The sequence below is a fragment of the Ursus americanus genome, chromosome 11 (assembly GCF_024610735.1).
Source record: "Ursus americanus isolate L20-20 chromosome 11, mUrsAme1.1.p, whole genome shotgun sequence".
NCBI classification, from domain to species: Eukaryota; Metazoa; Chordata; class Mammalia; order Carnivora; family Ursidae; genus Ursus; species Ursus americanus.
This window is the reverse complement of record NC_142137.1, coordinates 26,635,696-26,649,255: the sequence shown is the minus strand read 5'-3', so window position 1 is coordinate 26,649,255 and position 13,560 is coordinate 26,635,696. Positions and strand designations below refer to the sequence as shown.

General features: G+C 37.7%; 1 protein-coding gene across 1 annotated transcript in view; it reads left to right on the top strand.

Moving 5' to 3' along the window:
- AK9 (adenylate kinase 9) overlaps positions 1–13,560 on the top strand; it is a 119,301-nt gene that overhangs the window by 63,350 nt on the left and 42,391 nt on the right. The window contains exons 20-23 of the mRNA XM_087865377.1: positions 2,984–3,142; positions 10,717–10,806; positions 11,286–11,486; positions 12,294–12,415. Coding sequence (XP_087721503.1) covers positions 2,984–3,142; positions 10,717–10,806; positions 11,286–11,486; positions 12,294–12,415 — 572 coding nt within the window. The remainder of the gene's footprint in view (positions 1–2,983; positions 3,143–10,716; positions 10,807–11,285; positions 11,487–12,293; positions 12,416–13,560) is intronic.

Sequence of the window (13,560 nt, the reverse complement as noted above, 5' to 3'; positions counted from 1 at the left end):
AATTGTGTGGTCACTGGAGTAATGGAGTCATAGGAAAAGACCTCCGACACAGACACCACACGTGCTCCCTTTGTGGGTCCACGGCAGGCATCGTACACCGCATGTCTTAAAACAGCTTCCCTTATCACATAGGACACATGCACGTTGGAATTACTTCTAGTAGAAGGATCCTGTAGGAGCTGAGAAAACAGCCAGTCTCCTGCTATACCCATTGTCCTTGAATTTAAACTTTCATCTCCATTATATAAGACCTTACTCCAACAGTTTCTTTTAAGACTGAAGTTCTTAACCTGGAGTTCATGGATAAAATTCAGAGGTCTGTGAACTTGAATGGGAAAATAATTACAACTTTATTTTCACTAACCTTTACCTGAGATTTAGTTATTTCCTTCACTTGGTAATTAATTTGGGAACAAATCATAATAGTATAAGTGGTATCTTGACTTTGTTACCAGTAGAAACTAAGATATTTCCCTATCACATTACAGTTATATATCCTGTTTATGCTTAATCACAATTCCGAAATGATGGTAGTTATTAGACCAGCTGCTAGTTCTTGTTATTTGATGCATTAGTAAAGATGCACAAATTTCCTACAGCACAAAATTTATTTTGATATCCTCATAACTGTATTTCAATATAATGGGTTTCTTATGTATTTTATTTTATGGGTTTGAAAGCATTATTCTAAGGAGGGTCCATAAGTTTCACCAGACTGCCAAAAAGGTCCGTGACTCAAAAGAATGAAAAGTATCTATTTCCGTTTTCCTTTGTTGGCAACAAGCCACCCCAAAACTGTAAAACAACTACCATTTTTACTCTGTACACGTTTCTGTGGGTCAGGACTTAACACAGGGTTTATCTCTGCTCCCTGAGGAGCTCAGTTCAGGCTTTGAGGGGCCACCTGGGAAGTCAATCCTCCAGCCCCAGGCAAGCCTTCAGAGACTGCAACCCTGACTGACATCTTCACTTGGCTTCATGGGAGACCCAGAGCCAGAACCACCAATTAAGCTACTCCCAAATTCCTGACCCCAGAAACTACAAAGATGATATCTGATTATTGTTGCTTTAATGACTAAATTTTGGAGTAATTTATTATGAAGCAATAGATAACTAATATAACACATACTTAGTAAAAATCACAGATGGTATAAGCATCTTAGAACAATTTTTAGTCCATTTGTGACTTTTCTGGTACACAGATTATCCATTAGAATTCTAGAAAAAGTATTAGAATTTTTTACACTTCTCTGCATCATTATATAAACTCTTTATTTGTATGTTATAAAGTACCTAATACGGATAAGAATTCAAAATAAATAATTTACATGCATGCATATTGGAAGTATTTTTTTTTACTATGAGAGATACATTGTGAGTTTTTGTATAACTTCATCCCAAACCCTAGTAGGATTCAGCGAATGCTACTTCTCCCTTGTGTACATCACCATAAATTCCTCTATATGACACAGAAGAGTCACCACAGTATAAGTGCATACTTACAAGCCACGTGCACTGTAGTCCTGATACAGATCCAGACCTATAAGAACACTTTTCTCTTTTTTTAGGTATGTTTTACCTTTCTTCTTCTTCTTCTTTTCTTTTTTTTTTAAAGATTTTTATTTATTTATTTGACAGAGAGAGAGACAGCCAGCGAGAGAGGGAACACAAGTGGGGGAAGTGGGGGAGGAAGAAGAGGGTCCCAGGGCAGGGAGCCTGATGCGGGGCTCGATCCCAGGACTCTGGGATCACGCCCTGAGCCAAAGGCAGACGCTTAGCGACTGAGCCACTAAGGCGCCCCTCTTCTTTTTTTTTTTTTTAAGAATTTATTATTTGTTTATTAGAGAGACAGAGAGTACAAGGGGGGAGGGGCAGAGGGAGAAGGGGAAACAGCCTTCCCACTGAGCAGGGAGCCCGATATAGGGTTCCATCCCAGGACCCTGGGATCATGATCTGAGACGCTTCACTGACTGAGCCACCCAGGCACCCCAAGAACACTTTAGGTACTTTACTCTGGGTGCTTAATCATCCAGATTCAGATCAAAATTCGGATGCCAGAGGTATCTCTTACCAGATAGTCTTGGAAGGTACTCCCTGGGGGGAGAAATTTCCACAGGAGTCCAGAAAACAGTCTCATTTATTTTTTTTTTTCATATCATCTGCATAGAAACATCTTGTTTTTCAATTTAATGACTATATTAGAAGGGATTGGGGAGATAGGTTTTCTGACACCATTTACCCCATCTTCTTCCTGAAAGACTTCCATGCAACTACATAAAGCTTGGAACTGTGCTTTTAAAATTTACATTTGACATACGGATCAATGTGTTCCATTATTTGTAGTTAAGTATAAGAAAATCCATCATTATACATTAAATCTAGCCTCGTGTTCCCCAATGGAAATATAATGCAAGCCACCTATGTAACTATAAGTTTTCTAGTAACTACATAAAAAATAAAAAGAAACAGCTGAAATTAATTATATTTATTTACTATACTACATCCAAAATATTATTTTAACTATCAGTGCAAAAATTACTGAATATGTTTCACATTCAGTTTTTCATACTAAGTCTTTGAAATTCATTGCATATTTTATACTTACAGCACATCTCAATTTGGATTAGCCACATTTCAAGCGTTCCAATAGTCACACATGGCTAGTGGCTCCATATCAGACTGTGTAGTTCGATCCATATCCTTATTGAATGGACTTCGGGGCTGTTTCCAGTTTTTTACTGTTAAAATCGTTAGGCTGGTGCTCCCACTCTGAGCACATGCCCTACACACTGCCACTACATTTGAATAGATGACATATGTCGACAAAGCATCTGTCTCCCTCATCAAACCCCGTGCTCCAGGAGGGCAGGGCCGTTCCTTATTCTTTGTTTTGGCCTCAGCACTGATCAGAATATCAGGCACCCAATTAAATATTTGTTGACCTAAACTGAATAATAATTTATTTCTCCTCCCTTTTTTCTAGAAGTAGAAGAGGCTGAACTGGAGGCTGAAGAGGAGATTGAAGGTGAGGAGCCGGAAGTTCAGGAAGGGTCAGAGGCCCTGGAGGTAGCCGAGGACACCAAGGGAGCCTTACCTGAGGAGACTGAAGTACCTGAGGTCCCTGAAACAGAACCTGAATCAGGTTAGACTCTACTGAGGGCCATGTCCTTCATTCTAGGCCTGTCTACTGGGTGTGTCTGTGTGTGTGCACATGCGTGTATTCGTGTCTTTTCTATGTTAATAAAATGGAAGCAGGCAAAAATGGTGACATGAGCTCCCAGAGAACATAATCCAGATCACATGGTTTGTAGTGTGGTAAGAAAGCCAATTCTTCTCTGCCCTGGTACTGGCACTCGGGAGCAGGGCCAGCGATGTAATCTGTGAGTCGCATGATTCAAAAAGCAGGAAAAAGTGCTTTTAAACACACAATATAAAGCTTTTTCTTTTCTTCCATGGCCTCTCTCTCAGTTTGTCATGGTGCTTTTTGTTTGCTAATTAATCTCATTCTAAGTAAACAAAAATTTTAAATTTTATTCATTGGCATGAATTTGACTGTTCATCTCTATATTGTACAGTGCTATTTTTAAATGCAAATATAAGAGCATTTAAGTCATATGCAGAATCACCAAAATTACAGTTTGTATTTTGCAGCTTGGACGTGCATATGCATTTCATTCTTCCTCCCCTCCTCCTCCTCCTCCTCCTCCTCCTCCTCCTCCTCCTCCTTCTTCTTCTTCTTTTTGAGAGAGAGAGAAGGAAGAGGCAGAGGGAGAAGGAGAGGAGGGAGAAGGAGAGAGAATCTTAAGCAGGCTCCACACTTAGCACAGAGCCCGGTACAGGGCTCAGTCTCACAACCCTGAGATCATGACCTGAGTCAAAATCAAGATGCAGCCGCTTAACTGACTGAGCCACCCTGGCTCCCCTTAGACGCATTTCATCCTTAACAGAATACCAAGACAGTTTCATGCACAAAACTAACTGAACGTTCTATTTCACTTCTTAATATGTACATATGTTCTATCAACACTGTCTAACTTAAGCTTCTTAATGATTGAAGAAAGACCAAAAGAAAGGGAACTCTGGGTCGCCCTATCTTTTCCTTTCCTTCTATGTCATCTTTTTCAGCTTAAGTGTTCAGTGAATACAGGAAAGTAACATAATAAAAAGGTTCCTTTGTCATTCGTGTCTCTGAGTATTATCACCTTCTTTCAACATCTGAAGCAAGTTCTAGTTTAAAGGGAAAGTGTGGTCTTTCAGGGCTGTTGGCATCCTCCCCTCCCCCCACCACTCGGTCACACTTACTCCCTCATACATGGTCCCCCCGGAATTCTATGGTAATGACAGGGGATCAGGAATGTTCATGAGAACGTGAGGGCAAGGAATGGCACACACATACTATGCATATCTCTGCTCACATGCCCTCTCTTTGGTCCCATCGGAGCCCCTTTGGATTTTGCTTACAAAACAGTTCAAAGGTAAAATTACTAAAAATTTCAAAATGACAGCCAAAGAGCATTAATCTAAATGTGAGACCATTCTAAGCAAAGGACCTTGTGCGTATGCACAGGTCCCACATTCATTAAGCCAGCCCTGCCTCAGAGGTCCAGTTTGGTGGACTAGTACAGGGCAAGAAGGAGTCAATGGGCAATGAAAGTCACCCTCAGGACCAGAGAGTATCTTAAAGCAGCAAGATAGGGGATCCTGCTGTGGTGGTAATGAGGCACATAAATACTTTCAAGCATGGTTACTATTAGATTAAAAACTAATCCTACAAACTAAAGGTCTTCAGATACCTACAGCTAGATGCCAGTGTGGAGCAATTAAGGGTTGGGAACCTGCTGTTAGCTGGTAAAAGGACCAGGACCAAGAGGCATTTTTACAATGAGAAATCTCAAGTTCAACATAGATCATTTTTACTACAGGATTGGCATTAGCTTAATGGGACAATAAGTATAAAACCAGAACCTTTGTGCCAGATAGAGGAGTTAGCAGGATGAAACACCCAATTTCCTTTTAGGAGTCCCACACCTCTATTGAGTAGAGCTCCTACTCAGAAACTTCATTGGTTTTTTCACTTTTGTTTTTTATTTAAAATCAATTGATTAACATATAGTATATTATTAGTTTCAGAGGTAGAGTTTAGTGATTCATCAGTTGTATATCACACCCAGTGCTCATTACATCATGGGCCCTCTTTAAAGCCCATCACCCAGTTACCCCATCCCCCTACCCCTCCCCTCCAGCAACCCTCAGTTTGTTTCCTATAGCTAAGAGCCTCTTATGGTTTCTCTCCCTCTCTGATTTCATCTTATTTTATTTTTCTCTCCCTTCCCCTATGTTCATCTGTTTTGTTTCTTAAATTCCACATATCAGTGAGATCATATGATATTTGTCTTTCTCTGATTAACTTATTTCACTTAGCACAATACCCTCTAGCTCCATCCACATTGTTGCAAATGGTAAGACTTCATTTTTTTTGATGGCTGAGTCATATTCCATTGTATATATACCACATCTTTTTTATCCATTCATCTGTCGATGGGACATCTGGTCTCCTTCCATATCTTGGCTATTGTGGACATTGCTGCTATAAACATGGGGTGCAGGTGCCCCTTCAAATCACTACATTTGTATCCTTTGGGTAAATACCTAGTAGTGCAATTGCTGGGTCGTAGGGCGGCTCTATTTTTAACTTCTTGAGGAGCCTCCATACTGTTTTGTGGAGTGGCTGCACCAGCTCACATTCCCACCAGCAGTCTGAGCGGGTTCCCCTTTCTCTGCATCCTTGCAAACATCTGTTGTTTCCTGAGTTGTTAATTTTAGCCATTCTGACTGGTGTGACCAGAAACTTCACTGTTTTCTTCAGTACCTAATCAATTTGACTGATAACAATTCTTCCACCCACCTACGTTTTGCAAGAAGACAGGCCATAAAATACCAAAAGAAGTAAAAGAAACTGACATCCATTAAATATGACATGTCACACACATCCCCATAGTTCCAATATCCACAATATCTCACAATTAGTATCTACTGATGCAACTGGTCTTGGGGACAATTTAGTTTTGTTGCCTTTAATCTGATTATTTCCCCCAGGGAACCTACTTTGGACGTTCTAAAGCCAGCATCCTACTCTAGGTAGGGTCAATTCTAGCCCAGTGCTAGACAATGTAGATATGACTGGGCTTCTCCAGTGCAGATTTGCTTCTGTAAAATGGGTCTGTTTGGCCATATTAAATCATATTCTATATCACAGAAGGGCTTGCATCTGGTTTAACTAGTGATTACTTCTATCCAAGGGTCTCTCTTTCCACAAAGTCTTCTCCTCTAAATTACTTAAGGAGGCAATTTTTTTTCACTTAAAACTGCCCTGTCTAATCACAAGAAAGACAAATACCATATGATTCCACTTATATGAGGTACTTGGAGTAGTCAAAATCATAAAGTCAGAAAGTAGAATGGTGGTTGCCAGGGGCTTGGGGGGTGGGGACAATGGGGAGTTATTATTTAATGAGTACAGAGTTTCTGTTTTACCAGGTGAAAAGAGTTATGGGCTGAAAGGTAGTGACAGCAGCACCGCAGTGTGGATGTATTGGATACCACTGAACTGTATACCTAAAATGGTTAGGAGGGTAAATTTTATGGTATATGAATTTACCACAATGAAAAAAAAAAAGAAAAAACTGCTCTAACATAAATCCGTTACTTTGGCTGCTATATGACACCTTATGTCATTGTTCTGTATCTCAAGTTCTACATTAAACAGGATTAGGAATAGTTACCAAACACTGTTTTTATAGGGATAGAAACATTTTATTTAAAGCACCTAGCACAGAATCTGGCAAGTTATCTTGATACGCACTGAGTAATATTTGGAATTGTTGAATCACCATATTTTTCACCTGAAATTAACATAACACTGTATGTTAACTACACTGGAATTTAAATAAATATAAATTTTAAGAAAGAATCACCTAGGGGCACCTGGGTGGCTCAGTTCGTTAAACATCTGACTTCAGGTCATGATCCGGGGGTCCTAGGATCAAGCCCCATGTCCGGCTCCCCGCTCAGCAGGGAGTCTGCTTGTTCCTCTCCCTTTGCCCCTCCCCCCACTCGTGCGCTCTCCCTCTACCCCCCCCAAATAAATAAAATCTTTTTAAAAATCATCTAAGTTTCTTATTTTAAAGGCTCCTGAGCTCCACCCAAGTTCTGGTTCAGTAAGTCTAGGATGGAGTGCGCTCTCCCTCTACCCCCCCCAAATAAATAAAATCTTTTTAAAAATCATCTAAGTTTCTTATTTTAAAGGCTCCTGAGCTCCACCCAAGTTCTGGTTCAGTAAGTCTAGGATGGAGTTGGAGAATCTACATTTTAATGAACACATCAGGTGATTCTTATACTTGCTGACACTTGAGAACTGTCATAGGAAAAAAAATTTAGGCTGAAAAAAAGTTTTATAAATGGTCACCTTAAGTCATAGAAAAAGCTCAGTATTGTCTCACAAAAGATCTGACCCTGAGAACATAAACTCAAGGATGACTCAGCTGCACAGTGTATCCACCGGTAGCCATAAATTGATATATCGAATATTTAATATTCTGACATATTTCCTTTCAGTTTTTCTAAGCATGGTATTTTGTTTTGTTTTGACTTGACTAGATTCAAGCCTAAGAGAAAGTTTTTCTCTGGGACACTTCTTAAGTCTCATCACAGTTATTCTTATGGATTATGACTGTTCATATTGAAATTGTTGATAAACTTCCTCCAGATAGTTTTATAAGAGGCACAACTCCTCCACACTGTTGAATGCCCCCTGTGGACACATCCACTAGGAAAGGCCTGTCCTTTCCAGTTAATTAGAACTGGCCATGAATTTCTGCAGCTATGTGGGATTAGGATTGTTGATAATTCTTTTTTTTTTTTTTAAGATTTTATTTATTTATTTATTCGACAGAGATAGTGACAGCCAGCGAGAGAGGGAACACAAGCAGGGGGAGTGGGAGAGGAAGAAGCAGGCTCCTAGCAGAGGAGCCTGATGTGGGGCTCGATCCCATAACGCCGGGATCATGCCCCGAGCTGAAGGCAGACACCTAACCACTGTGCCACCCAGGCGCCCCTAGGATTGTTGATAATTCTATTGGGATGTCTCCCAGATTCCACAGTTTCTCCATTCCTGAGATTTCAGTTTTGATTTTTAGTTCTCTTAATCATCTGGCCTATATCTTTATCTTAATTTTTAAGCATCCAGGGTGGTATATTGTGTGCATTCTTGTAAATCTATTGCTTTCATGCATGAAAAACGATTTAGTTGCTACTAAATTATTGTTATATCCTTTTCCTCTCAAAATTCTGCATGTTGATATTGTACTATGGTCTTCACAAGGAAAAATCTGATATTGCTTCATTTGTGTTCTTTTTTCTTTTCTGCAGGGATGCTCAAAAGATATTCTTCATACCAATATATATATATATTTTTTACCTTTACTAGTATGTGAGCAATTTTCCCTGGAATTCATTGAGCTTTTTATCTTCCTGCTAGTCTTTGTCTAGCTCAAAATGGTTTTCTTCAATTGCATCTTCACTTATTGCTTGATTTCTTTTTGAGGATCACTTTTTATTATTTTTGGTTAGATAGTTTTTGTTTCTCAACCACATTAATCTCCTTTTCCCTGATAGTTCTTATCACTTTGTTCTTTTTTCTCTGTATTCTTTGAAGAATGAGATGAAATTTATTTTCTGCTTCTTATTGCCTCTCTACTGATACATTTCTGAATTCTGCTATTGTATTTTAGATTTCCTTCCATTGTTTTCTAATTGCAGCTAGCTTTCTTGTATTTCTACCTTTATCTTAGTTTGGTCTCCCTTTTTGCTTCATGATTCCTATTTCATAGGCTCTGTTGTCCTCCTGTGTTTTTTGAGTACACCAAGCATGTATTTTCTAAAATTTACTTTACTCTGCTTTATATAAGAAATCTTTTTCAAAAGCAATTCTTCACCTAAAACTTTGGATCGATACACTCTTTCCCTTCATTATAACATCTTTTCATAGGACTTGTTATTTTGTTGTTGTTGACTTCTCCTTGAATGGAACAGACTATATCCAGCTCTGACAGGTAAAGTAGGGCAACAGGAAGGGTAGGTAGAGTATTTATAAGAACCACATCTAATGCCCCCCCACACACATACATATACATATGTGCCTTTCACTTTAGCGTTTTGCCTGGTACTCTCTAACATAGACCGAAAGGTCAGATTAATGTGCACTGACCTAGTTCACGTGGTGATATTTAGTTAAGTATTCATCTTGTCTGTCTCTTCTAGGCTGTGGCTGAATCTTCATCATTTCTGACTTGCATTCCATAATTAGAGAAACTAAGACAGTTTAGAATTCTCTGTGTATTCTTGGTATTCTTGTCTTTGTCATCATTTATAATGCTTTTCTTTAGATAATTGAGCACCTTACAATTAAACATGTCACCACCAGACCAGCCCTAGGCTTGTTCTCTTCTACATCCTGTTCTCTTGAGTATTAATTATAGAATGCGGTAGAAAGAGGACCCAATTATTACTTTAGCTTGGAAGACAGTTTTCAGTGTTACAGTGTTATATATACATATGTAAATATAATTATATATTATAAAATTATATTATTAGACTATTAGAATAATATTCTAGATATGTAAATATAATTAAATTAAATATAATAGAATTATATTAAAAATATATTAAATACATTATATATAATATATAATAAATATATATAATAAATATATATAATGATATATATAATAAATATAATAAAATTATATTAAAAATATAATAGAATTATATTAAATTTAATTATATTACATTCTATATATGCAAATAAAATTAAATATAATTATGTCATTAGAATATTAGAATATTCTGATTCTATTTATTAATTCTATTAGAATATTCTAATATTAGAATATTATTCTGACATATATAATTTATATAATTAATTATAATTGTGATTTCTTATATTTTGTCATATAAATTAATTATTGTGATTAATATAATTGTATATTCTATAGATAGAGATATATAATATATATTACATTTCATATAATATTATATAAATATAAATTTAGTCTACACAAAATTTGTATCTCAGAACTAGGAAAGACTATGGGGTGAGAAGATAGATAATTAGTTCTTCCTTCCCTGCACCATCTCTTCTGGATCTGTGTGTGAGGCATGTCTTATATCATCCAGGAAAACAGAGTTTGTTCTATACCTTCAATAGTAATATTGTTGAGATTCTCCTGGGTTTTGCCACACCTACGCCCACAGCTTAGACTTCGATATGTCATTGTCTTTCCTTGCCACTTCATGATCTTTTGGAGTATTTTCATCGGTATCTTAAGAAATTAAAGAAAATATCAGTAACTGCTAGTCTGATGCCATGTGAACAGTAATTTGAATAATATTTAACAACAGTTATCCGTCAGACTTATACGTGCCATGTGTCAATTATTATTTTGGTCCATGTCTTTTTGTATATTGTTAAATATTCTTCATTTTCTGGCCTATATTATTAAATATTTAATGCCATACTTTACCTAATAGGAACTGTATTTTCACTTAGACATAGTATATACAATTAAACTGTGGTTTGAAATTTTCTTTGTGCCAAAAATTTCATAAAGTAATAACGTTTTAAAATTCAATCACTAACTGTTAGATTTCTTTTTTAAGTATTTGAGTCTGCTGAGGATACTACAGTTGGAACAGAAATTTCAAAAGGATCCAAAGAGGGCCTGGAAACTAAAGAATTATATGAAACAGGTTAGATTATAAAAGTAGTTAGTGTGTGAAAATACTTTTCATATTCTTTTACAAAGGGTCCAGTCCCTTATTTTAGGCATAGTACCAACTTTCTACTTATTTCTTTCTATGTTGTGTGCCAGTCCATATGTATTAATTTAGCGTATTAATTAATAATGTATGTAGCCAGCATATAGTACTGTTTTTCATCAAATTTCATTTTATACATTTTATTAACAGTTAAAGTTGCCATATGAAATTCTTATTAATTATCTATGATTTTGATTTTATTGGTAGATAATAATTCATCTAAGCGAATACAAGGAACAAAGCATAAATTAAAATACGAATTTATGAATTTATATTGTTACCTAGAAAACTAAGTGTATTTCTTTCAAATGTTTTAAAAATACTATGAAGTATAAATTATTTTGAGAATATGGCTGAAGAGATAATATTTTAAGACTCTTTTTTCTTTCCTTTAACCTTTGTTTCAAAAGTTGTACTCCCTGAGTTTCCAGAAGATGCTTATCCTGATGTTCCTGAAATGGAGCCAATTAAAGAGAAGATTAAACATTTCAACTACATGTGGAAACATCTGGAAGCACCAATCAATGAGTCTTTCGTTCAAACTTTAAACTTGGAGATTGCTGGCAGAACTCCAGAGGAACTACTTCAGAAAGTAGTTGAGACTATGGAAAGTAAGAGCTTAACATTAATTGTTAAGAACAGGCAATACTGTTAAAAGCACCGTGAAAGTTTAAAGCCCTTCTGGATGGTTTATGAAGTAAAGCATCCAATGTATTCAGGGTAGATATTTCAAATATTTATTTATTTTTATTTTTTTAAAGATTTTATTTATTTACTTGACAGAGAGACAGCCAGCGAGAGAGGGAACACAAGCAGGGGGAGTGGGAGAGGAAGAAGCAGGCTCCCAGCGGAGGAGCCTGATGTGGGGCTCGATCCCAGGACTCCGGGATCATGCCCTGAGCTGAAGGCAGAAGCTTAACGACTGAGCCACCCAGGCGCCCCTGATTGGCAGATTTAAATATTTGAAATATGAGGGCAGATTTAAATATTTGAAATATCAGGGTGCCTGGGTGGCTCAGTCGTTAAGTGTCTGCCTTTGGCTCAGGTCGTGATCCTGGAGTCCTGGGATCGAGCCCCACATCAGGCTTCTCTGCTGGGAGCCTGCTTCTTCCTCTCCCACTCCCCCTGCCTGTGTTCCCTCTCTCGCTGGCTGTCTCTCTCTCTGTCAAGTAAATAAATAAAATCTTTAAAAAAATAAAAAAATAAACCTGCCAATCAGAACAGCACGGAGCACAAAGATCACCGGCCAAACCAGCCATTGTCACTTAAAGAATTTGTGAAGACCGGTTTGCATACACATTTAAACTAAGAGATCAGGCATTATAATCACTCTTCCTATCTTTGCTGTAATATGCTAATATCCTTTTATCCTAAAAATATCTTCCCAAAAGTTACTTCCTTTTTTTTTTTTTTTACAGAACCCTTCCAGTATGTTGCATGGGAGTTAACCATAGAAGATTTTGATGAAGAAACAGAAGACTATCAGGCAGAAGCTGAAGCTGATGAGGAGCTAGAAGAGGAAGAGGAGGAAGAGGAAGAGGTATGACTTCTTTATTATTGCTCGTTCACATTGGTCACATCATTGAAAGTGCATATATCCAGAGTGGTAACTAGCACTTTTGGACCCCAAGAAAACTAGCAGGCATCCTTAATTTTATAAATAAATGATTTTATAAGTTTTTCAACTTGGCCTCCACCCAGCTTCACTTGACCCCTGAAATGCCAGGGCTCCTTAGGCAATATATTACACCCATGAAAAAAAAAAAAGGAAATATTTTAAATTTTTTTCCATGGGACCATCTATAGGTATTAGAGACAGAAATATTTAAGGGAACGGGTGTGTTTCATGTAGAATACAGATAGCAATGGCCTCCTTGGGAGGCTGCTTGCATGATAATAAGGAATAGAATTCATGAAAGGAACAGGTCATTTTCAGGCACTACTCTACTCCCTTAGCACCAGGATTTTGATACCCATTCTCATTTGATAGCCACGCACTTCAGGTATCCATCAGTAATAAAATAGGAAGTGATTCTTTTACTTTGGGGCCTTATCAATTCTTTCAAGTTTCCTAGACCCAAATCCAACATGGGAGGAGGTTCTCCCCAACACAACACTGAGCAGTTCCTAAGGTGACACCAGTAGGGTGTCTGAGAATTCAACTCAATTCTGACACTATCTACATGGAGATAGCATCAGATTCCACAGGTTAAGGGTTCAGTCCTAAAGGACTGCTCCCCCACCCCCCACCTCAGCCCCAGGTTGTTTCCTGTGCTTCTGACTGATTGGCTACAGATCAGGGATTCCAATAACCTCTGGCTTCCGTTCACTTAATTTGCTAAAACAGCACACAGATTTCAGGAAAACATTTACCTATATTTACCAGTTTATTAAAGGATATGATAAAGAATGCTGATCAACAGCCAGATAAAGCCACACATAGGACAAGGTCCTGAACAAAGAAACTTCTGTCCTTGTGGAGCTTGGGGCCCTGCTTGGTGGCACATGGAAGCTCTTCTAAAAGAAAAGACCAAAAAGCTGTCCTCATTACACAGTCATAGTTGACTAAGTCATTGGCCATCGGCTGATTCAACTTCCAGCCCTCTCCCCGACTGTACCTCGGAGGACGGAGGGTGGAACTGAAATTTCCAACCCTCTAATCAGCGTGCAATAATCTGGATGAAT